The sequence below is a fragment of the Pholis gunnellus genome (genome assembly GCF_910591455.1).
Source record: "Pholis gunnellus genome assembly, chromosome: 18".
In the NCBI taxonomy this organism is placed as follows: domain Eukaryota; kingdom Metazoa; phylum Chordata; class Actinopteri; order Perciformes; family Pholidae; genus Pholis; species Pholis gunnellus.
Genome location: NC_136545.1, coordinates 3,244,557 through 3,269,582, shown reverse-complemented (window position 1 = coordinate 3,269,582; position 25,026 = coordinate 3,244,557). Strand labels below are relative to the sequence as shown.

The 25,026-nt window shown below is 44.3% G+C and overlaps 2 protein-coding genes across 2 annotated transcripts; one reads left to right on the top strand and one right to left on the bottom strand.

Moving 5' to 3' along the window:
• The first annotated feature begins 582 nt into the window (after positions 1-582).
• Positions 583-14,462, top strand: ccni (cyclin I). Its single transcript, XM_079179441.1, has 10 exons — positions 583-795; positions 1,920-2,076; positions 7,772-7,906; positions 9,198-9,272; positions 9,500-9,640; positions 10,888-11,016; positions 11,170-11,271; positions 11,543-11,708; positions 11,977-12,206; positions 12,854-14,462. The coding sequence occupies exons 2-10, from the start codon at positions 1,963-1,965 to the stop codon at positions 13,073-13,075; spliced, it is 1,314 nt and encodes a 437-aa protein (XP_079035567.1). The 5' UTR covers positions 583-795; positions 1,920-1,962; the 3' UTR covers positions 13,076-14,462.
• A 2,584-nt stretch (positions 14,463-17,046) lies between these two features.
• sowahb (sosondowah ankyrin repeat domain family member B) lies at positions 17,047-24,755 on the bottom strand. Its single transcript, XM_079178605.1, has 5 exons — positions 22,701-24,755; positions 21,994-22,215; positions 21,505-21,905; positions 20,958-21,145; positions 17,047-19,245 (listed from the first exon to the last, which is right to left on the bottom strand). Exons 1-5 carry the CDS (start codon positions 24,169-24,171, stop codon positions 18,786-18,788), a joined length of 2,742 nt encoding a protein of 913 aa, XP_079034731.1. The 5' UTR covers positions 24,172-24,755; the 3' UTR covers positions 17,047-18,785.
• Positions 24,756-25,026: the final 271 nt, after the last annotated feature.

Below are 25,026 nucleotides of genomic sequence, written 5' to 3'. Positions count from 1 at the left end.
CGTTCAAATTGTCCGCCCAAAATGGGATGCTGTGATTGGCTCATGGCTGCATGGACCCTGACGCAATCACAGCATTACGTAGTTGGTTAGTTGACTGTGTTTTTACAATTGTTTTCAACCAACTATATAATAATTGTCAGACATAACGTCTTTGAATGTTGAAAATGGAGATCTGTCAAAACTGTGTCCACTTTCATAAGGATAACTGAAGACTAATATATATTTTAGGTTTATGATTGCTGTATGTGTGTGTCTTCTGCCTTTGGGTGGGTCTGCAAATGCACTATGATACAAAACAGAGTTGAAAATATATCTATATATATATCCTCCTAATATGTATACATAATGTATTGTATTGTAATTTAAGTTATGTTCCTAATTAACTTTTTGGAGTTTAAAAGTGATGTTACCGAAGATATTTTGAGGTACAGTAGGCTCACTATAAACTCACAATTGAGCACCATTGAAAGTATTATAGATATTTTTAATAATAGTGGAAATATTCCACAGAGGGTAACTTCGTTTTTTACCCCCGGTCTGCCCGTAGGTGGGCGGAGCCTGGCTGAGTCCTCTTCCCCAGAGTCCCCTCCTCGGAAGTAGACGCATCAGTCTATTCCGTTCTTTTATTTTTATATATTTTTTACATCAACCCCTTTTCCCTAACACGAACCACCATGGACAACAGGATGGATGATTAAACGAAAGAACGGGTACCCGATTTCACCCCCATATTTATCCTCGAACTGAGTGGACCGGATGAAATCCAACTGTGGTGTTCTCCGCTTCGCAGGGGAGGTAAGGCGTTGGGCTCCGTCTACTTGCTGGGTTGGAGTCAGCCATTTAAATGCCCCTATTGTATAGTTAGCGCGGTCTTCGCCGTAAACGCGCCCTAACTCATTTTAAATGCTACCATCCGAGGGCCACGTTTACTGACGAACGTTCTTCAGCATTTATTTTTTAGTCACGAACGAATTTGTGCGCGATTTCACGCCAGCTAGCGACGCTAGCCTTTCAACTTCGCTCCGCTCCGGGGAGTAGTCGCATTCAGGGTGATACTGGAAGGGTATGCTCGGTAATGCATGCACCTGCTTCAGGAGGCCCGGTGGTTTCCAAAGAAGTGGGAACTCCCGGAGGAGATTCAAGGCAACGCTAGTTCCCCAGTGAGAGATGGGAAGTTGCCCAATTCACTCCGTCACTCTTTAGACGGCGACTGATATGATTGACGTTACAGTCAAATCTTGCAGTCAATCTAGAGTCAAAGCCATCTATAGGTTTGCCAGTTGGCTTTAATGTAACGTTGACTTTATGCTAACACAAAGTGTGTACTCGTGGGTGACGTTAACGTTACTAAGGTTTGATATTCAGTGCCCTAAATATACCAACATGACCTCAATCTTTCCTCTGAGGGTCCTCAGTCACCCTTGTTCCTTTAACCTCCTGACGTCATCATGAAGCTGCTGAAAGAACAACTGATTCGTCACAAAATTCTAGATTTTTCATACTTTGCTGTTGGCATGTGAGATGTTGACACATTTCCTATATCCTAGTATACTACTTGTAACTTTGTATCCCAGTATCAATATATATCTTGACAAATTAAACATCTGACCTATCTCAGACCGTCATCACACTGGCACAAAAATCATATCAAATACACCTTGAGGTTTTTAAGGGCATAATAAAGTGTCAGCAAAATATCTGCCAGTTTAAAAAATAGAAATAAAAAACTTGTTTCTTGTGAGTCACTGGGTAATTTTCTTAAGCTACTCTCTGGCCAGCTGGGCAACACTTGTTAGCGTAATATGCAACTGTGACGAGGGGACGCAGATAGATATTGTCTCATTTTTTTAAGGGTCTGGAGCCCCAGATGTATGGTGTGTGTGTGTGTGTGTGTGATGATGTGCTGTGTCCCTGTGCAGGTAGCTGTGTCCAGTGGGGAGGTAGGCTCAACCAGGGGAAAGAATGAAGTTCTTGGAACCCTGGGGACGCCAGAGGCTGTCTTTTCTTCTGGAAAAGGCCGCCTCTAGGGAAGCCCAAATGTGGAAGGTCTACGTGCCGAAGAAGCCCTCCCCACAGGTGAGGATGTACCTCTGGATCCACTAACACAATACATTCTCAACACTGACCAAAAAATGATTCTGCCTTTGAAAAGCTGCATCAATGCTATTTGACTCAGGCAGCACTTTCCTCAAGATACCAACTTTAAAACTCCATAACTGATTGGTTTTATTAGTTTTGTGCATGTTTCCGTCTATGAAGCGATGTCACAGCCAGATGTTTCCAGCAGCTCAAATAGAGTCTGACATCAGAAACGGGTTCAGTGATCGAACATAACAGACTTAAACATTGTATGCAACACCACCCTTGTGATCCTAATTATATATGTTTTTTAAAATTCTGGTGCAAAATGTATTTATCAGAATTCTGATGGTCATTAAAGAACAATACTGAAACAGAAACTATGGGTTTACAACAGTTTCATAGCCAATACAAAACAACAACAGCAGCTTTTCCCTGTGGTTCTGTCTGTTACTTATCAACCTAAAACACACAATAAACACCGTTCTCTCGGCCGGAGACCCTCATTTTTATCGTTTTAGTTGATAATAAGCGAGGAGGCTAACGGTCACCGCAGCTAGCTAACGTCTTTAAATCTGATGGAATTCTGATGGTCATTAAAGAACAATACTGAAACAGAAACTATGGGTTTACAACAGTTTCATAGCCAATACATATCATAAAGTAACGTTTACTCCGGTCACACCTCTCTTTCTGGGTCAAGGTTGAAGAGTTGGAATACAGCACCATTAACAATGGACCTGGAAGGGTTAATCAACTCGTCATTTGAGTGGTAAATTCTTTGCAGTAAGTAGTCTGATCCCAGCCCCGGTGCGTCACACCGGGGCTGGGTAACAACCTTACCTAACAACCTTACAACAGTAAGGTTGTTACCATGATGTAGCAGTGAGTCAGCTGGTCTCACCCAGCGTCCTGGTGTGGTCTCACAAGCATCTCGTGTCATCATGGCTCAGCGGCCCCACCCTCGCAGGATTTCACATACCTGTTCATTTCTTATTCTTCATTCCACTAATCCAAATTAGTTTCACCCTCGGTATTATTTCCAGCTATCAGTTTATTTTTTACCATTTCTGCTTCACTTATTTTTTTCCTTTTCATTATCGTTCCCGCTTTATTTAAAAGAAATCTCGATGTAGTTTTAGTTTATTAGTGATATGTCGCAGATAAACGTACAGTAGTGACATCCTGCATCTGTCATGCATGAATAAGCTAACCTGCTTATGGAGGACATCCAGGTGAAGATGGTGGACAGCTTTACGATACCTTATTAACGTGAAAGATAGAACAATAATAACTAACGCTGCATCCTTACCAATCAGGAGCAACGTGTGGTTCCACAGATCCTTAAATGAGACTTTGTTTAAAAAGTCTTTAGCATTATCGTTGGACATTATTCCACAGTTCCTACTTTCAAATGTAACTTTTATTTTAGTTTTTGTCCGATTTTTTTATTTTTTTATTTTTTTTTGTTTTGTTTTGTTAAAAAAGGTTCAATAAATGTATTTTGTCGACTAACACATTTAAGACACTGATAACCTTATCGGTACATTCTTCAGAAGTCGTTTCACCACCATCTTGCTTTAGTGACGTCTGCGTCGTGCTCGATGAGGAAGTCGTCCTCCACTGTGTGGCCTCTACTCTGCTTTAGTACTTACTGTAGTATTTTCCTGGAACTCGTTGCAGCTGCTCTCCCTACGTCACATTAAGTCACGATTGTAGCCACTTCTAATCAAGCTAATCAAGCTACCTGAGCTAATGGGATCCACTTTGGGGTCACTAGTCTGTGCATGAGCAACCCAACCAGTCACACCAATGGAACTACAGTACAGCACAGAATAGAATACATTTTGGAGATCTTTGCTCATGATGTTCTAACTCCTCAGACATCTGCGTGTGTTTTTATTAGGAGCTTTTTGTTTTTCCCTGTTCTGTTTCTGGGCGTGACGCTATTGTTGCCACCTGCACTTTTGTTTCCATGCTCCCAGCTGATCTCCAGGTGTAGCTATTCAAGTAAAACAGAATTAGCAGATAATCTGTGGCTCTTAATCCAGGTCTGTTGCTGAGTCACTGCAGCACCTTCAGTTTAATCTGGCCAACGCAACACAATCCACCCCTTGTCGTCTGCTGCTAGATCCCAGAGTGCAGCCGGGGTGGCTCTGCTTCAAAGTCTTACCTTTTGTTTTTCTACGTTAGTCAGTTCACTGACGACCGAAACAAAGTCCAAGGTAGTCTCACACTAACCTAATATGACATCGAACTGAGCATTTGGTGTGTTGATTTTTGTTTGTGAGAAATGCCTGGTTGTTTAGCAATAAGACGCGAGCTCACTGAACACACTCAACCTGCCCAAAATGCATTGCGTCTCAGCGAAACGGTTCTGGTGCCAGCCAGCAACAGAGAGTGTTCAAGAAAAAAGTGACACATGTGAGAGCTCGCATATATAATGTGCTGTACAAAGATTATTTAACGGTGAAATATTTAATCGTTATTATTTGCCTTAAAGTAATACTGGAGGATATTACATTGAGTGGAAGAGATATTGTGTGATCGTACAGTCATGTGATCGTACAGTCATGTGATCATACAGTCATGTGATCGTACAGTCATGTGTGAACTGGTGGTGCAACGGATCATAAAGCTCACAGATCAGATCTCAGATCAGCACTAAAGAAAAGATACTTCGTTTTGCTGATCATTGCTGATCCATATCAGCAGATCCAGATCTTGTTGTTGTTTGATTGTATCAGCTGGTCTACAACGCTCCACGCTATTTCTTATTTTTGCCATCGTCCCAAAAATCATTTCAACCGCTCTGAAGTCTGTAAACCATCAACAATTCTAAATGTTGGACTTTCACTTTGTTATAGTAATTCATAACACACAATTCAGATGATGAGGAAATCAAAGATTGTATATTTATTGATTTAAAACAAATCTTTTCATTAGTAGTTTTAATGCTGAGCTTGAGTAAACTCATTTCCTCTCTAGTATTGTGTTGTTGTGAAAACATCGCCTTCAAACGACCGTATTTATTTATATTTCTCACCAAAACTGCGTTCTACGAGGTCACATGTGAACACATCATGATAACGTTGTAATCGACCTTAACCCAATACTCCTTTTCACTGCACAGAGCCAGTATCTATGTACTACTTATGTACCCTTAATGTAGTCTGCAGTACAAACTGATTGTGTAGCTTTCAGTACGTTCCGGTGGGATTTCTGCCTGTTTGTAGTTCTGCGTTGACGATGAAGAGGTCAAAGGCAGTAGAGGACGTCACTCACACAGTTAGCAGGCGTGTAATCGGTCACAAGAGGACATGGAGGCAGTGTGTCTCCTCAGGGCTGTAGAACCAGCAGCACTGTTGCCGGGTAGGATACTGCTCCGTCAGCTGTGACGTTTGTCCAGGTTGAATCAAATGCGTCTGTGGTAATGTGCCTGATGTCTAATAACTCCACCTGTGTGTTTCTCCACCATATTATCTATGGTGGAGAAACACACACGCTCAGGCTCGTTGGTATTTCTTTCAACCAATCACAATCGTCTTGGGCGGCGCTAACCACAGGATGCTGCAATGGTGCACTTTTAAAATAAGTAAACAGAAAGAGATAAGGGAAGAAGAGGAGAACGCAGTGTAAAAACTGCGTTGCCAACGGGCCGGCTTCTACCCACAGCCTACATCCAGAGAGCCAGACAAGTCACCGAGGAACCAGTCCAAGAACAGAGGGCGTCCTCAAATGACCATTACCTGGTGCGAGTTGGATTGCTTCGTCTGACAAACCTGGCCAACCCGAACATGTTGTGAGAGTCAACAAGAACATTCTGCCTGAATCCTCTCGTCCACGAGATCTCCACGGGAGGACGTGGACGTGGACTTGGCTGCGTTCACAGCCCCCGTTGTGGAGGCAGCTGAACAACCTGCTCACTCCGGCTGTGAAGGAGGCCGGTGGCCACCACAGCTCAGGGACGGCGCTGAGGAGGAAACGGCTTTCTTTGATGCCTTACTTTTAGGAAGTGAACATGTTTTTCTACAAAATGCCACAAACAAAGTCCTCAAATATTAACCGCTACACGTCCCTTCCAGCCTGTGAGTGCCTGAGGTTCACCCCCAAAACGAGCTGAAGGAAGGGGGCTGCTTGGCCTGCGGGGCCGGGGGAGGCGGATCCAGTCTTTTTGGTCCAGCAGTGGGAACAGGCTGGAAGGAGGCCCGTTGTTTTAGGTTTGGACAGCCGAGAGGCTGAACAGTGTCAAGCTGCATATGAGATGGCTAACGGGTTGCCTTCTGACCTTTGACCCCCTGCTGCCAGTACAGACATTCCACTCAATGAACCAGTCATTTCATTTCTGAGACTAATCTGGTATACATTAAGGATTGCTTTGAATGTCGTATTTCTGGCATCTTTTTTTAAGAAATAGCTAATATTATCTCATTTATGGGACTTTAAAATGACTGCTGACGTCCAAAGACCCAGTTTTAGATGATGTAATGTGTACGTGTTTACAAAAGCAAAGCATGTAAAACCTTTCGTCTTGGTTCAAGATGGTCCTGCTGGGGATGACATGCTCGACTCCTGAAGCTCCGCCCCCTCTGCAGCACAGAGCACCATCGCTTGTTTATTCAAAGCTTATTGATATTGCACCAATATTAGGTCGCCTAGAATACACCCCCCAGGTGTGAAGTAGATCTGATGAAAGGTTCTCAGACATACGGACGGACAGAAGTGAATCGAGCTGAGGTGGCGAGTCGATCAACAGTAAAACAATCTGCAAATATTTTGATGATGATTTGAATGTTCAAGTTATTTTCTGATCAAAAATAGTGGAAGAAAATAATAATCAAATAATAGTATTTGCTGCTTTTCGTTCTCATATATCATAGTCAGCTGAATATCGTTTGATTTTGAGTTTATGGTTAAACAAAACCTTTAATCTGGATGTTTCGTAGACTAATTCATTCATGGATTAATCGGGGGGGAAATTGAACTTCGGTCTGAATGGATTTGCTCACTTAGGCCTAAACTAGGGATGAAATGATTTAGTCTCATCATAAACTTACTTTGTTGTCTTGAGAAAACCAAACATGTAGTTTCATTATTTGCTTGTCCTCTGTAAACATATAGATGTATATTATACATTTTGTAGCGTGAGCTGGAGTAATGTTTCTGTTCTACACAAGTACGCTACATCACCGTGTTGTTGTGAATTGCTGCCTTTTAATAAGATAAAAACTAAACTAATAGAACAGTTTGGTTTGGTGGCAGTAGCTAAAAGCTCTACAAGCTCAACATCCGAAGAGAAACTAATAATTACTCTCCAGTCCAAACAGTTTTCTTGTCAAAGCGGAATATAGATCCATGTCCACAGGAGAACAAAGCTGTTGAACAAACATGTTGACGTCACAAAAAGAATCGCCACAGCTGGACTGTGATCATCAAACGCAGCTGATCTCTAGCTGCCACCTTTCACGCACGCAAGCAGCGTTCAGCGTGTTGGAAATGTGCTCCGGTGTAGTTCCAGTGGAAAGGGGAGCGACGTCAAAGGCTTCTTTCTTCCTCACGCTTTACGTGCGGGGAGGATGAATGAGCACGATGACATATTTCGTGGTCCTCATAAGGACACGTAGACAGGAGCCAGTGTGTCAGTGGCCTAGCTTGTTGCTCAGCTGTCTGTCTGTCTGTGTGTGTGTTGCAGGATACAGACGTCTCCCCCGCCCAGCGGGACGAGGCAGTGCGCTGGCTGACGGAGCTCCACAGCAGACTGCAGCTGTACCCAGAGACCCTGGTGTTAGCTGTCAGCATGCTGGACCGCTTCCTCGCTCCCATCAAGGTAAAGAAGCGCCTCCTGCACTAGTGAGGTACTGATGTTGCTGTGAGCGTTACGCCTGGTGAACACGCAAGGATTTTCAAATGTTAACTGACTTTTAAAAAAACGTGGGAGAGCACAGGCACGACGACGGGTTGAACCAATTTTTTATACATTTATTTTATTTACCCGCACACACCAGACAATCAACAGTCCTTCATTCCAAATTTTACTTCAGTTAAAGTATGAAAATATATAATCAAGACAACGAACTTAAGTACTCACTATGCAAATGGGTTCTTTAGCTGTTACATTATTAGCTATTAAAATGTTAGGTTATTATTATATGATGCAGTAACATGCAATTTAATGTTGTAGCTAGCTGCTATAAAGCCAGTTTAATAATCAAAATGATACTGTTAGGTGGTTTAATACACTATAGAACAATGCATTGCATTTCATTTACTCATAAATGTGGTGAGGTAATAATTCCAATATTTCACTCTGAACTGGAGTGGAGTAGAAAGTAGCATCAGAATTACTTGAGTAAATGTACTTAGTTACTTTCCTCACTGATTAATACCACGCTGTACCAAGTAAAGGTGCGACCAACTCGTGTGCTGGTGTGACCGGCTGAGAATGTTAGCAGCGCCAGTTCTACCAGTGGAAGTGTTCGCCCTGAATAAGAGTAGAAAAAAGGAGACGTTTAATTGAATGAGTGGAGTTGTTTGGTTGTAGATAAAAGTTCTTATGATCAAATATTGTCCATGGATCAGGATCAGAGGTTCTTGGTAGCTTTGGCTTCCATTCAAGGTTTTGGGTCACAGCTGACAGTCTGCGTGTACACAGCAAGTAGGAAGTGTTCATTGAGAATGTCGGGTCAGGACAAATGTCCCACACCAAGGACAGGAAGCCACTGTTTATAACTGAGGAATAAAATGTTCCAGGGTTATCAGAAGCTGGACTCAATAAGACACAGTTTCTGTGCGTGTGTGTATATGTGTGTGTGGTGTGTGTGTGTGTGTCATACCTCCTCTCCCTTCGGTGAGCTCAGCTACCTGATCGGTACACACCGCTCTGCTACTGTTGAGCAGACTGCTGCCTCATGGTTTCTGCCCTCAGTCGAGCACAAAAATACTGATTCATGTTTTTAAAAAGTTGCATTATTATGATACAGTGGTGTTGATATTGTGCCAGCGCTGCTGACGTTAGTTGAGCCATCTTGTGAAAGCTCGATGTACTTTACTGAAGGTTCTTGTTCTGTGAGCGATGAGCCCGTTGTGATTTACTGACTCATGGGATTGTTTGTCTTCAGGCCCGTCCAAAGTACCTGCGCTGCATCGCCATCACCTGCTTCTTCCTGGCTGCTAAGACCTGTGAGGAGGATGAGGTGAACACACACACACACACACACACACACGATACACTTGTAGAAACACACACATAATACACGGGCAATACACACTGAGATCCTTATACATGTGTTAGAATCCAATACACAATGTGTTCACTGCAACAGGACAGTTCCAGTAACTGTGTGTGTGTGTGTGTGTGTGTGTGTGTGTGTGTGTGTGTGTGTGTGTGTGTGTGTGTGTGTGTGTGTGTGTGTGTGTTCAGCGTGTGCCCTCTCTGAAAGACATGGCTGCCTCTAGCAGCTGTGGCTGTTCCCCGTCAGAGATCCTGAGGATGGAGAGGATCATCCTGGACAAACTCAACTGGGATCTGCACACCGCCACGGCGCTGGACTTCCTGCACATTGTACGTCTGTCTGACATGATCAGAGCTTTAAGGGATGATTCAGATTATTATTGATGTGTGGTTGTATGAGGTGCTTCTCCACAGTCAGTGTGTTACTACAGTAGATGGAGAAGCAGCACGGGAGCAAAGCTCTGCTGTAAAGGTATTTTAGACTCCTAATAGAATCTATATCGGTTTATGTGAACGCTATATTTAGAATACTTCCACCTCTCTACCTTGCCTTCACATAGTCCTCTTTCACAGGGAAGTGAAGTCTTTATCTGTGCTCTCTGTAAAGACACAGGACTCCTTTGATCTGTTTGTATTGTATGAATGTTAGTGACACCGGGTGGCAAAAACACGGTACTGTCTGCCTGCTGGGTAATGTTTGTTTTCTTTGCTTCCCGTCCTTTAGTTTATTTTACTTTAATAAGTTTCTCCATATGATAATGTTTCAATACATTCATTCATATCAGGTGTGTTCTTACAATCTGTAGATCTTGCAGCTTTTCAGCCCTCATTACCTTCTGGCTTGAACCTCAAGCTTATACATAGAATCTCAGTATCTTTAGGTTCTGCTGCAATATACTACAATTTAGGGCAACTAACGATTATTTTAATAATCGATTAATCTGTTGATTATTTGTTCGATTAATCGATGAATCTGATAAAAAAAAACAAAAAAACATTAACCCTTTATTCAAAAACAGAGCTGACAGTGCAAATTCACAGTGCAAAACATCTTCAGAAAGTGCACAAACAGGTTTCTCCTTGAACATCCCTGAGCTGTTAAAGTAATAATAAAATAAAAAAGGACTGATATCAGGAGTGGGGTTCAGAGGGTTACCCACGCCTCTCGGCGAAGGGTGGACACACGCTGATCCACTCAGTGTGGCGCGCGTGCAGCCCCGGACAGCTAAGGGCATCACAGACCTGTTATTGCTCAATCTCGTGCGGCTGAACGCCACTTGTCCCTCTAAGAAGCTGGACGCCGACCGCACGGGGCCGCGTAACTAGTTAGCATGCTGGAGTCTCGTTCGTTATCGGAATTAACCAGACAAATCGCTCCACCAACTAAGAACGGCCATGCACCACCACCCACAGAATCCAGAAAGAGCATCAATCTGTCAATCCTCTCCGGGTCCGTGTCCGGGTGAGGTTGAAATTCATAACTAATGGGACAAAACTTGTATTGCTTTTAAAATGTGCTTGATTTTCATACCAGCCAACAGAGGTAGTAATGCTGGTTATTTCCTCCTCTCCCATAGTTCCATGTGATGGTGTTGTCGTGCCGTTCGGCGTTTTTGGATTCCATGTTGGGACTGAACCGCTCTCAGCACCTCACCCTGCTCACACGGCGACTCTACCACTGTCTGGCCGACCACACGCTCACACAGGTTCACACACACATACTCTTTATATTTAACACCATTGATTATCTCTGGTCAATTTAAAGCATGTTCAGTCTTTGAAGAGGACAGGTTTTCTCACATCTGGACCTGTTACCTACCCGACCACTGAACAAGTTTGTCCCTCATGTGTTCCTGTAGCTCAGAGGATCCATGCTGGCCTTGGCCCTCGTCACCCTGGAGCTGGAGACCTGCTGTCCTGACTGGCTGGCTCTTACCATAGACCTGCTGAGGAAGGCACAGGTACCAGACTGACTCTCTTTCATCATTACCATCAACATGAGGTCAATCAGAAGGTCTAAATGCTCAGAGTCGGATCATGTGACCAAAAGAAATACGCAGCCAGAAGCTCATATTGAGCTTCTGTGAATGAGGAGAAAGAGTTGTTTTGTTCCTGTAATGAGCACTACAGCCTCTAGAGGACACGTCTTTCTTACTCTGTCTCTCTCCTCCTCTTCCCTCTCCTCCTCCTCTTCCCTCCCCCCCTCTCTCTCTCCTCTTCCCCGTCTCTTAGATCGACAGCTCTGCGTTGATTCGGAGTCGAGAGCTGGTGGCTCGTAGTCTGTCCACACTGAGGGCTTCCCTGCCTCCAAACACTGTCTACATCTACCAACCCCTTCAGAGCCAGACCACCCTGCAGCCTCTGGCTCAGGACCCCGCTCTCCCCTGCTGCACACTGGGTAAGTTTTACCCATCTTACAGGTGTTGCGGAGTCCGTCTGCATATGTGGGGTAAAAAACGAGTTGTATAAACCCTTTAGTGTCTCCAGAGGGAGCGGTGTGATGTCTGATAAATGTCCTCACATTAACCGCAACTAGTTGCATGGTGGGTAATGTAGGCACCAGGTTTTGAGAAGGAAAAATGTCGACATCTCTGGTTCTGCCGCATCATTTGTTTATTTGAAACAAACGGCACAAAAAGTATTTCTGCATCTTTTTTTCCTTCCAGGGATCATCACCTCCACCACTGAGTCTTCCAGGGACCTCGCCCTCGCCACCGCCACCCCTGCCCAGCTAAAGACCGCTGCTGGTGGGGAGGATAGGAGCCAGCAGCCCTGGAGCTCCGTCTCCACCTCCACCTCCACCAACAAGAGCAGCGTCCCAGTTCTAGTCCCTCCACCCAAACACCTCCGCCCCCTTAAGGTCACACTGCGCTGCAAGGCGTCCACCAAGCGCAAGGTACGATAACAAAACCTTAAGAAATGATCAAATGATGAGTCGATCAACACTTAATCAATTGACAACAATGTTGATACTGAATCAAAGCTATGGTTGATGATCTTCTTCAAAAACATTTTCTGTTGTATTTGTTCACACCTGCAAACTTGTCGCTTTTCGGCGAAATTCGCCGGCCAGCAAATTTCTCCTCGTCTCATTTCGTGAGACGAGGAGAAAATGTGATCTTTGATGTGACGTGTCGAGTGTTTGCCAATCAGCGTTAAGATGTCGACACCGTCTTCATTTCGCTCCAATTTATTTTATTTGGTCAAAGAGCTTCAGGAAAAGCAGCTAACTAGCCAGCTGTTCAACTAGACCTGAAATACTGATTAATAGCTGAATAATAGTACCCCAGAATGCCACATTTTAAAGCTCATATTTAAAATAAAATGCCCATTTTTTTAATCTAGCGTATTCTAACTAGTTTCTCAAGATTCTTTGGTTTTTCTCAGTAAAAAAGATGAAGCCTCACTGGTTCCTGCTTCTCAAATGTAAATGTTTGCTGGTTGTCTTAATCGTTTGGGTAAACTACCCGTCACGATTAACTGATTATTGAGTTCTGGAGAGTGACGAGCCGAGTCATAACGTTGGTGTCTCTGTGTGTTCAGGTGGAGGAGATGGAGGTGGACGACTTCTACGATTGCATCAAACGCCTCTACAACGAAGACGCCACCACCACCGCCGCCCACGAGGGGGCAACACCCTCGAAGGGAGCAATAGGAGGAGGAGGAGGAGGAGGAGGAGGTCTGGGTGTCTGCAGTGTCCTGTTGACCCGACAGGAAGGCAGCTCTACCCCCTGCCCGCCTCTGCAGCCAGTCAGTGCCTCCTAGAGACCAAACAGAAGCCTGTTAACCAAAACCACCTTCACACTGACATCCTCTGTCACTTTCAGAGGAAACTCCTCAATCAGAGACGGGCAACTCCCTCAGCAATGGCCAACGTTGAATAAGAGAGATTTTAATGTTGCCATTTGCATTAAATTAAAAAAAAGCATTTCAAAGGCAGCTCCTGAGGAAACGCTGCCGGGTACAACGAACCTTTACATCGCTGCTGTTGATGAAACGTGCAGTAGTAGAACTCGTTGATCTCATAATAAATGTAAAGCAGCGCTAACAGATGATTTCAGAGGATAAGGTGGTTTTGGTTTCAGTGCAATCGACCCCAGCGTGACCCCGAGCTGTTCAGCTGTCCTGAGGTCAGTTCCCATCATCCCCTGCAGCAGGAAAACAGAGCCCAAAAAAAGTTAAACATTCAAAAAATAAAAAACGTGCTGCTACTATCTTATTAATTCTATTTGTTCAACACTAATACGCTATAAAAAAAGTAAAAAAAAAAATACATAAATAGAAAAGTTACCTGAAAAAAAACTAACTAGAATGGACCCCCCCCCCCCCCCCCCCCCCCCCCCCCGTCTCTCTGTCCTGTTTCCAAAAGGTCATCGTTTGTCAACTTATTTTTGTTGTTCACATCTTAAACTTTCCTTTCATATATTTATGTTTTTCACTCTATGGCCTTCATCCCTCTGCATGTGTTCATAGAGTCTGTATCACGCAGCCGGATAGAAAAAAAACTCTTTTTCTAGTTTTTCTTTTAGTGAAGTGCAATTTGATTGTCAATAAGATGCTGATATGGATATCCCTCCTCTGAACCTGTTCCCCTCCCTCAGCTTGTTGTGACGGCTTGACTGAATGAACGTTTCTCAGGTTGTTTTATTGCCCCGCAAACTAAATGTGTCTTTGAAGCTGCCGCTTGAATCTGGCTTCAATGCTCTTGCAGCGACACCAAGAGATGTTGATCATTTCCTAATAACGCACACTCAGCTAAAAACCTCAAAAGTCATTTTCTAACGAAAACATCCAGATATTATGAACTTTGTTGTCCTCGTACCAACAACAGGGCCCTGGTAACAATCTGACTGCACGAGGTCTCTATTGAAGCACCAAGGGGGAATTATTGTTCATATATTCATATGTAATAAAACAACCGTGAGTGATTTAAAGCATTTGATATTAAGCGAAGAGAAACATTTGGTTTTTGAGTTGGTGTCTGAGCTTCAGAAGGATAAAGTGGACACCTTGATGTTTCAAAAAGAAAAAAAAACACGCTAAAATAATACGCTCTGTTTTTAGTGAAGTTCTGTTTAATATATTTGTATTCCTGCAAAAAGCTCTGTTTCCTGCTGTGGGAGCTGCTGGTGGCTGCTCTGGGTCCCTGAATGCACCACGGCACCAATAAATGAAGAGATAACAGTACAAAAACAGCTCTTTGTCTTCATTTTATCACACAAATACATTCAAGTTTTACATTTTAGTTCTACAACTGAACACCAGCACACTACAGGGGGGGATGATGAACATGTTACAACTTTACAAGTCTAGAAGTTGTTATTCTTATGCCTTAAGTTTAAACTTTAAAGGGTCCATCTATTTCAAATAACAAGAAGAATATTTTAGGCGTCTATCCCTGGAGATAGTTTTGGTTTCATTTTTCCAGGCTTTGAGATTTGAAAGCATAAAAATGACAAATGAATCTTTACTGCCTAATAGAACCATTAAGTAACTTAACTCTAGCTGCTCTGTGAGTCGGTGCTGCTGTTACATATGTGCTGTGTTAACCATGCTAGTTTAGTGTGTCAGCATGCTAACATGCGAACACAACTGAGGCTCATGGGAATCTTATTTGTTTTGCAGGCATTGAGTCGCGAACCAAATATTGGACAAAATAAAATTGTGACCTGATAACGGTGCTAAATGAAATGTTCCAGGATCATTCTTATTAAAGTTAATCCTAAGGGATACAAATGTAAAGACAATCAGTTGACTTAAAACCACAAATGTGATTCTGCTGGGAACACTGAATGACGTCACCACCACCGCCCACGAGGGGGCAACACCCTCGAAGGGAGCAGGAGGAGGAGGAGGAGGAGGAGGTCTGGGTGTCTGCAGTGTCCTGTTGACCCGACAGGAAGGCAGCTCTACCCCCATTCAGTGGATGTTGAGATGTTTCACAGAATAAATTAAAACTTTGACTTCCTGGTGGCCTAAGAAGAGAGGGTTAGAGTCACCAAAGTCAGCAGGGTTCATCCTCTGGGGACCACACATTTCTGGACAAAATTTCCTTGCAATCCATCCAATAATTGTTCAAATATTTCAGTCCGACCCAAAGTGGTGGCCAAAAGAATCCTGCCGATTTCTTTGTCAACAGAATGCCGGATGAATGGCCATCAATGGAACAGACTCACTGCAGCAGACCGAGGCGTCTGTTCAGCTGAAGGTCTTCTACAAGCAGACAAACTCAACAGAACACAGAGCAGCATTGCTGATCGGTTCACTGAAGGTTTCAGATCCTAAATACATTTCTGGCCAGTTTCAACGTAGAAACTTCATTCAAACATAAAAATGTTCAGCTCCCTGAGGACATGATCATATCTTTTAGTGTTTGCATCTTTCATACTTTCCCAAATCTCTTAATGTTTTCTCAGTTCCACAGTTAGAGTGGGGTTAAGCTGTTTGACTGAAATATGATGTGACTCTATATACACACAGCAGGTCTGACTGGCTCTTTCAGAATGTACACACTGGACTCGCTGAGCCTGTTCAAACAAAATCTCTCTCACACACACACACACACCTGTACCTCTATCTCTGTGAGGACACTCATTGACATAATGCATTCCCTAGCCCCTTACCCAACTGAATGCCTGACTCCAACCGTTACCCTAAACCCAACTGTAACCTGAACCTTAAAACCCAGTCTGAACCCTCAGACAGGGCTCTGAGGAAGTGAGTACCAACCAAATCGTCCTCACTCTGAAGGTGGAAAACTTCTCAGCACTTCTTTATGCATTGTGTCCCAAATGCCCTACGGAAATTGTAAAAAGGGCTTTTGTGTATTTTGCCCCTTTGGGATGGAATAATGTTGCAGAAAGAATTGAAACAATTAATTAATCTCGTAACATGCTTTTAATTCCAAAATGAAGGTCTGGTATATTATGGTATGGTATGTCCAAACATTAAAAAAAAGGTCATAGCATGATGAAAAAACGTCACAGTATAGTATGTCAAAAAGTCATAAAAACATCATGCTGCACTATGTAGAAATGAGATGCCATAGTATGTAATATTGATAAAGGTCATTGTATAGTATGTAAAATATTAAAAAATTCCCTGAGGATTGATCCTCAGATATTCACAAAACCTTTACAGATCAACAACTTTGAATAGACAGAGTACAGTTTGACAAAATAATCTTAATTCAAGGTCCACTTCCCAGTTTTATCGTGAACATTCACTCACATCTCAGTCTTCATCAGACGTCCCTGGTGTACCTAGAGATGTTTCTCAGTCCAAATATTCAGTAACATGAATATAAAACTGTACAAAAATAGAAACTCTTTGCATTCAAGAAGCAGACACCAGAGAATATTTGTCTTTTTTGCTTGAAAGGTTACTCAGACGATCGATCACTGAAGCTGCACACTCATTGTCCAGATCATCTAATAGACCCAAGAGACAAGTCAGTCAGTACTGACAGACTATTCAGCTGTACAGCTTTGGAGACTCCAAACTGAGAAGTACAAAGTCCAAGTGATTACATCAGTAAATAATACCGTTTATTAAATAATGAATAAATGAAATGCATAACTTTATATTTTCTCTGTAATCTCCAATCCGTTCATAGAAAAGATGAAAGAGTAGGGGAAGCTCCAGAAAATCTAAAAAAATCATCATAAAAACCAACCACTGCATTTAAAGATGTCAATTACAGTTGTAAAAAATAAAATAAAAAACACAACACCTCCAACCGTGTAACATATTTAATACTCTGTGTATAATACTGTACAAAGAACACCCAATTACAGTAAACTTCAGACCACAGTCATTTACAAAGCAAAACACAGCAGGTTTATCCTGGAGGCCAGTGAAGGACAATACTAGTGTTTTTACATGTTTTTACATCCTGATGAAGTCCAATACAACACCATCACTGTGATCGGCTCACAGTTAAGCATCACTGCAGTTTATTACAACTCGCCTTCCATTCTTGTAGCTCCTCCATCATTTCCAACCGGCACCAACATCGCACTCACTGAGTTTAAACGAATAGTTTGTCACTTTGGGAAATGTTAGACATAGATGAGAAGATTGACACGACTCGGCACGACAAAACATGAAACCGTAGCCAGCAGACAATTAGCTTAGCACGAAGGCTTGAAACGGCTACAAAAGCACCAAAATCCACATCTGAAGCTCACTTATCAACGTGTTCTATGCCAAAACGTGACTTTGTGGTTACACGTAGCGCTGCATGCTGGTCTGGTGACTTACACTTCTCATGTGTTCGTCTCACCTGCAGGTTTGTTTACAGCCCGTCTGGTCATCTCTCTCCTCTCGGTCCTCCACCTGTCACACCTTTCAGTGATGTCACGGCATTCCCAAATCTCAGCTGGTGAGTACAACGGTGTTACTGACAAAACATGACACAAAACTACCAAAATAAGACCCACCCTGTAATAAGCCAGAATTACCTTTTCTTATAATAAAAAAAATAAATAAGTCACCCTACCAATTTAAAACCCAAGTGATTGAGAGACAACAAAATAGTGAAGCTTCACAAAAAGTAGTGCCCTACGGCAGAGCGATGTCATCGTACAGGTGTTCATGGCTCTTTGTCCGCCACCGCCCTAAATTCATGTCTCTGCATGTACATCGTCATAGAAACAAAGAGAAATAAAGGCTTCATGGAAAGAAGAAAATCTATCTTGTCGATGGATGATTTGAAATCAGTTTAAAGAATACACAGTAACACAGATCAGATATGGGCAACAAGTGTTGCAAAGCGGCTTTCTTTGACTATCGTGAGTGAATCACAGCTCCAGACTGAAACTGCAGCTCACGTTGCCCCACGGCTCATAAACGTCAAACCTTCCGCTGTGTTTTTTCTTCTTTGTTTTTTCACAACGACGTCAGACGATCGCGTCGAAAACCGATCCGCTGGGCGGCCGATCAGCAAGTGCTTGGCAAATCACCTCAAACAATGTTTTGTTTGGCACTCGTATCCGGTGAAACCGAATGCTTGGGTGCAGAAACTAGTGCTCCCTGTTGTTGCAGTTATTTCTTAAGTCTTTGGACAATGTGTCGGCTCAGTTAATCCACCACAAGAACAAGCATAGACCCAAACCAAGGCTGACAAAGTGCCAAGAACAAAAGGTTTCTATGACAAATGTGCTAAAGCGTTCAGAGACACTCGCTCTTTTTAAACTCGTGACTGTGGGTTTGACTTTCATTACAGTTCAGGAAACGTGCTCAAACAGATCGGAGAGGAGAAACTTGAACATCCACAGCGAAGTAAACACAGCTTTAAAGATCATGAGCAAATCCTGCTGATCCGGTTCCAGGTGTTCATTTTCATATTGACATTAAGGTTGCAAAGTGGGAAAAGGTGTCAATATTTAAGTAGCATGCTGATTCTTAGTGGGATGTTACTGTTGGCACTGGTAAACTGCATGTCAATCCCGTTCCACTGTCAGACTGGACGTTTTTAAACTGAGGAGTCAGACTGGTGTCCATGGAACCGCTGCAGCGATTTGTGTTTGAGGAACGCGGCGATCGATGACGACCTCTTGACCCTCGTCGTGCCCGTCATGGTCGGCGGCCTCTGTCCGGGGGAAGCGAAGGAGAGGTGATGGCGGCGTCGCTGGCGGGGCTTTACCCGCTGCTCAAGGCCAGGGACCTCTCCCCCGCCTCCCCTCTCCCCTCCGCTGGCAGGCCGAGACGGAGCTCCCAGCATCTGGAAGACATCCGGCGGCACGGTGCGGCTCAGGTACTGCCAGGGCTTCTTTCCCGCCGTGTCCCTCAGCTTCACGTCAGCGCTGAACTTGTTCACAAGCAACCGCAATATGTTGCTGTGGCCGTGGATGGCGGCGATATGGAGAGGCGTGTGGCCGCACGTTGACTTGGCGTTCATGTCGAACATCAAACCCGCCTTTTGAACTCCGTACCTGAAACCCGAGCCAGAGAAAGCAGTGAGCACTGGCTGGTCACATAGAGTACGTGTACTTACTTTACTAGAAATGTAATTATATTCTTCAAGTGCATTTTGGTGTTCATCAGCTTTTTACGGAAAACAACTAAAATACTTAAACATTTGAATACAAAGTGGTGTTGGTTCTGTTGTTAGCTCAGTGTTGTTCTGTTAATGAAACATCTGACCAGCCACTGGCTGGATTGACATGACATTAGGCACAGACAATCGTGGTCCCCAGAGGATGATTCTGGGAGTCTTTACCTCTAGCACAGGGGTCGGCAACCTGAGTCTACATCCACACTAATACGTTACTATACATACACAACTGTGAAGTTTAATTATATGAGTTTTCAATCTCAAAATGCCTTCAAAGTAATTAATTATACAATAAAAAAAAACTTATTTTTGCAACTAACAACTAATTGCACATGACTCTTAGGACAGGTCTCGACCACTCGTAACTTCTGTTTGTACCCAAGAGGAAATTGTAAATAAGAGAAAAAATGGTGAATGCGGTTGGTACCAGCCACTTAAGAACTAATCTGTGTTTACGGGTGGTTCTTGCATGAGGCCCAACGTTTCCAACAGTGTTAATGAAGGCTAGGGTTCAATAGCATTTGACCTAATCTAACTCTTGTATTGAATCCCCTTATCTAACCAAATTCTTTCTGATCCCTTATTGAATGTAGCTTTCAATATTTCTAAGTAACTAAATGTATTACGCTCAACAGTTTCATTCAGATCTGCTTCTTAGAAAAACAAAAGCAGAGGATGACTGGTGTTGTCACACCGAGCTAACAGTTGTAACCTGCTAACTTGCACACCTTTTGTTTCACCGGCTACTTCATCCAAATACTGCAGGTCCCGATTCATTACTGTTCATCGTGTTCTATATTTTCATGAATACAACAAACTATAGTTTGTATAAATAATTTAACTATATATAAAACTTTATAAACTGTGACATGAAATAGCTTTTGCGGCTCCAGACACATTTTATTTGGTGGAAAATAGGGCAAAATGTCTCTTTGGATGGTAAAGGTTGCCGACCCCTCCTCTAGCACAACAGCAGGACAACAGTCCCACTTGTCCAACACTATAAGTTCATGGCACCTACAAAACTAATGAACTTCCTGTCAACCTTACGTTTAGATTAATGCTGGTGCAACATGCTAACCATCAGCCTGTTAAATTCTAACTGTAAGCGTTGCACTATATCAATATTAGCAGGTGAGTCCAAAGCAGAGCCGAGATCACACTTTTAGAGCTGGACCAGTAGTGGAGATAAACCCATTTGTCCTAAAGCTGCCATTAACATCTATAAGGTTCATCCTTTGGGGGTCATGAATGTGATCAGAAAGGTTTAGGACAACCCCCATTTGATTTAAGATATTTCTTGTGTACAAGTAGAAATCTTGGATCTAATAGTAATGCTAGATGAAATGGAGGTCAGGAAAGTCTTTAGGGATCATGCTCTGGGGGCCATGATTATCCATGCAATATGTCGTGAAATTTTGTACAAATGTGCAGAAAAACATCAGAGAACCATCAGAAGCATAACAATCCATGTGACTAGTTCAGATATCACTAAAGCTCTGTAATGTTCAAGTATCAGATCTCTACGGGAACCAGACCTTCCTGTTTTACAGAATGTAAATCTAACAGAGCTAACCGCTAGCTGCGTACCATAAGGTGTTGAGGACTCTGTGGTCGCCGTGTTTTGCAATCCAGTGCAGCACGGTGAAGCCAGAGATGAAGTCTCGCCTGTTGAGCAGGGATGAGTCCTCTCTGAACAACGTGTAGATATCGGGCCAGGACCCCGCCGCCCCCTTCACCAGCCAGGCGTGCTCCCTGGGCTCCAGAGGAACCAGGGACTGATGACAGGGAGGCAAACATCAACTTCATCAATGTGAGAGTCATCGTATCGTATCCGGTAGACGATGTGAGGGAAAGACGCCACCCCCTTTAGCAAACTAACCAAAATGCACCCCCCTTGTTAAACTGCCCCCCAATTAGGATGATGTATAGAATAATGTAGGCTGTTATTGATGTAAAGAGGACAGTCACATGCACATTTAAAGAGGTTAAATCCCCAAACAAAAGGCACAAAAGAGGATGGAAATCATGCCTACATGTGTTGACTCAGCAGAGATAACACTCACTGACGCACAGTTGCTTCCATTATTTCAAAGGGACGTTTAAAGAGAAACAGTGTGCTGTCTAGAAGTCTCACCTGTCGAATGGAGCCTTCATGTTGAGCAGTGGGGGAGGAGGCGGCGGCGGGAGAGCTCCTCCTCCCCGCTCTCCCTTCCGCCCCCTCGTCCAAGTCGGCGAGGCTGTGGCAGCGCGGCGGCGTGGAGCAGGACGACAGCGAGGACTCCGACAGGTCGTAGCGCAGGCTTAGCGTCGAGGAGATCAGGTGGAGGCGGTTCAGCCGGGCCGCCTCGCTTCCTCCCCCCGCAATCGCCTCCTCGTGGAGGATCTGGTCGAGGTCGGCCCCCAGGCTGCGGCACATCCGGCTCCTCAACCGGCTGCTGAGCCGCCTGGCGGCGGACGGGCGCGGCCGCAGCAACGTCGGCGAAGAGGTGGAGCCCTCGCTTGACTCCTCCTCCTCTCGGTCGTCGTGGAGATCACCTGCCGGAGGTTTGGAGTTAAGGGTGCTTTAAATAAGCTGGGTGCTGCATCAGAAAACATCATTAAGAACTCAAACATGTGTTCTGACCTGTGGAGAGGTGCCACTGCATCACGCGGTCGTCATGGAGATGGTCCGAGGAGCGGTGGAATGGTGACAAACGAGCTGTGGCCTCCTGGTCTCCATGGAGATGGCCTGTGGAGTGATGCCAAGGCGCCGTTGTTTTACTGGCGTGGTGCGGCATGGACTCCAACTTCTTCCCTTGGGCTCGGTGGATCGCGTCCAGGATTTGAGACCCGCCCCCAGTCACACCTGTTGACAGTTAAAGAGACAGACCGCAGATTTATTATTCTAATGTCCGTTTTCTGCTCTCAACAACGATTTGCCTTAGAGCCTTTCCATTCCCATGTTGTTTGACTTATTCTTTGATCAGATAGTGCGTGGGTAAAAAAGAAAAAAAAGTTAATTTAGACAAGTTATTGTATGGTTGCTTGTGTTTACACATTTAGTATTTGAGATGTTTGGCTTCCACAGGATGGGCACTGTAGTTTTTTAGCTAACGTGACTCAAACTGGTGGAAATAGAAAGAGACTATTTTCTGCGGCGGATTAATCCACATTTGGTGCTCTGGTGAGTATTTGTGGCTGGATGGAGCTCTATGGAACAGATATGTCATGATACTCGTTAGTTAAATAATTTCACAATCGGTTACGGTCTTTTAAAAAAAAAAGATTAGCTGACAATGTAGAACATCACCAGACTCATCCTTTAAGTTAATGTGCAGAGTGCTGCCATACCTGCTCTGGCCTGTGGGTCTTCATAGCTGCTGTTCAACCCTCGTCCTCTGGGGGAGCCAGACTGCGGCCGCTCGCTGCTGGAGAGGCCTGCGTCCGATGAGGGGTAGAAGCTGCTGCTGTGACCAGATGACGGCCACTCCCCCTGGCTGTGATTCGGCCCCTGCCTGGGCTCCGGCTGGACACCTGCGGGATGAGAGTACCTGCGGTCTGCATGGACGTCGCTGTGAGGCACCGCCGACTGGATGTTGCGCTCTGCCTCTAAAGGCAGGCTGCGTCTGGTGGACTCCCATGGAACTGACCCGGGTTCCAGTCCTGGCCCGGTCCACTGTCCTCTCTGCTCCACCCCTGACTGCAAGCTCCAGCCTGGCCCACCAGGGGGCATCGTTTCCGTATCCTGGACGAAAATCTTCGGGATCTGCTTTTCTGATGAAGAGGAGGAGGAGACGGTAGAGGGAGGAGCATGCGGATCTACGATGCACGGAGAGGAGGCGGAGATGGCCAACCCCAAGTCTCCGAGAGGATTGCTCGGGGTCCACGCTCCTCCTGCTGAACCCCGCGTCAGCTGGACCTCCTCCATATCCTCCTCGTCTTCATCGTCATCATAAGAGACTGCAGTTTTGTAGCTCGGTCTGTGCCTGAAGCGACGTGGGGTAACCTGCGGCTGAAGACCGACGTGATGAAGAGGAGGACCCGGATGAAGTCCTCCCTCAGGCTGCGGACAGGCCTCCCTCCCTCTGAGGGCTTCGGGGACCGGGACCTGCTGTCTGGTTTCTCCATGGCTTCTGACTGCTGCAACTACAGGTGTGATCCCAGGAGGCGGGCCAGAACCCACCCTGAGCTGTCCCACTTGAGTGCACTGATCTGGGGCAGGGGGCTCAGACAGACTCGGGGTCTTCACTTCTGTTTTCTCTGAGATCTGACTGACCACCTGAGCTGTCGCTGCTGGAAGTCTACCAGGAAGTCCAGGTGTGCTGATTACCTGTTGCTGCTTCAGGTTCAAATCTGTTGCCACATTGTTGTTGTTGTTGAGCAGGATCCCAGCCGAGGGTAGGATTGTTTTTCCGGCAGTTACTCCCTCCCTTGGTATAGTCACCTCTCTCACCATCACCCGCGGTTTCTGCAGAGGTTCCGCTGCGCTCCCGGCGGGGCTCGGTACGGCGTTCTCCGGGAAGGGCTCGGCGTTCTTCCCCGCGGAATCTCGACTCGGACGCGGCTCGGAGGAACTCCGTTCGCCGCCGCCGGGGACGTGTCCTTTGAACTTCTTCCTGAGAAAGACGTAAGACACGCCGTCGACCTGTCTGACGACGGCGACGGAGTTGACGAACTTTTTGAAGAGCTCCCGGTTGCGAATCCGGTCCTCATGGTCCCTGATGAAGTTTTTGAAGTGCAGAATCAGATCCGAGTTCTTCACCGAGCCTCCTTGGCTCTGGAGGAAGTGCAGCAGCGTGTCCTGAGTGAAATCTGTGGCCATTCTGGCGTTTACGTGACTTCACGCGTCTTCCGTCTCTCTCTCCCTCTCTGCTGGTCTCAAAGGTCGGCCAGTGGTTTCTGTCAGGGGGAGCGAAGCTCCGCCCTCCTCAGGTATTTATCCCCACACTACCTGCGGCATTCCTGCAGGTTACCCGGATGTTTAAATGGCGCTAGCTGTAGAACGTGCAATTGTATTGCTCCTGTGATATTATGAGACAGGAACTAAATGTACAGCAACACCTGTCCAATAAGGGCATATGCATACTATGATCAATGTGAATACAATATTTAAAAAATAATAATAATAATAAAAAGTATTGAATCGCTTCACAGACACCTGCAAATGTTTTTGAGTGTAAAACATGTATAAGTATATAACTATTAAAAGACACAAACATTCATGAATAGTACTTTATATCTCAGCTGGCAGATCAAATCAAAGTTGCTGATTGACATATTTGATTTAGTTATTTTTTTAAATATTCTTGCTTAATATTGTTTGATAAAGTCTGAGCAAGTTTACTTGTAAATGTTTCCCAAGACTGCAATATTAGAAATGATCCTTTTAGACATACTGGCTAGATATTATTGGTTTAACTAGAAGAATATGGAGAGTGGATACACAGATTAAAGGAGGTTTATAAACTGATTAAAAAAAAAACATTATATGAAAAAAAGGAAATAGATGTTTATGTCAAAATGCAACTCTAACCAACAATCCTTTTTTCTTTTTTGTATGTTTTCCCTGCAGCTACATTACGATTCATTGAAAGCAATACAAAATAAATAAATTGAATCCATTTTCTTCAATGTTATGTGTTTCATCTGAATGTCAAGTTTGGAAATGTTTTACAAT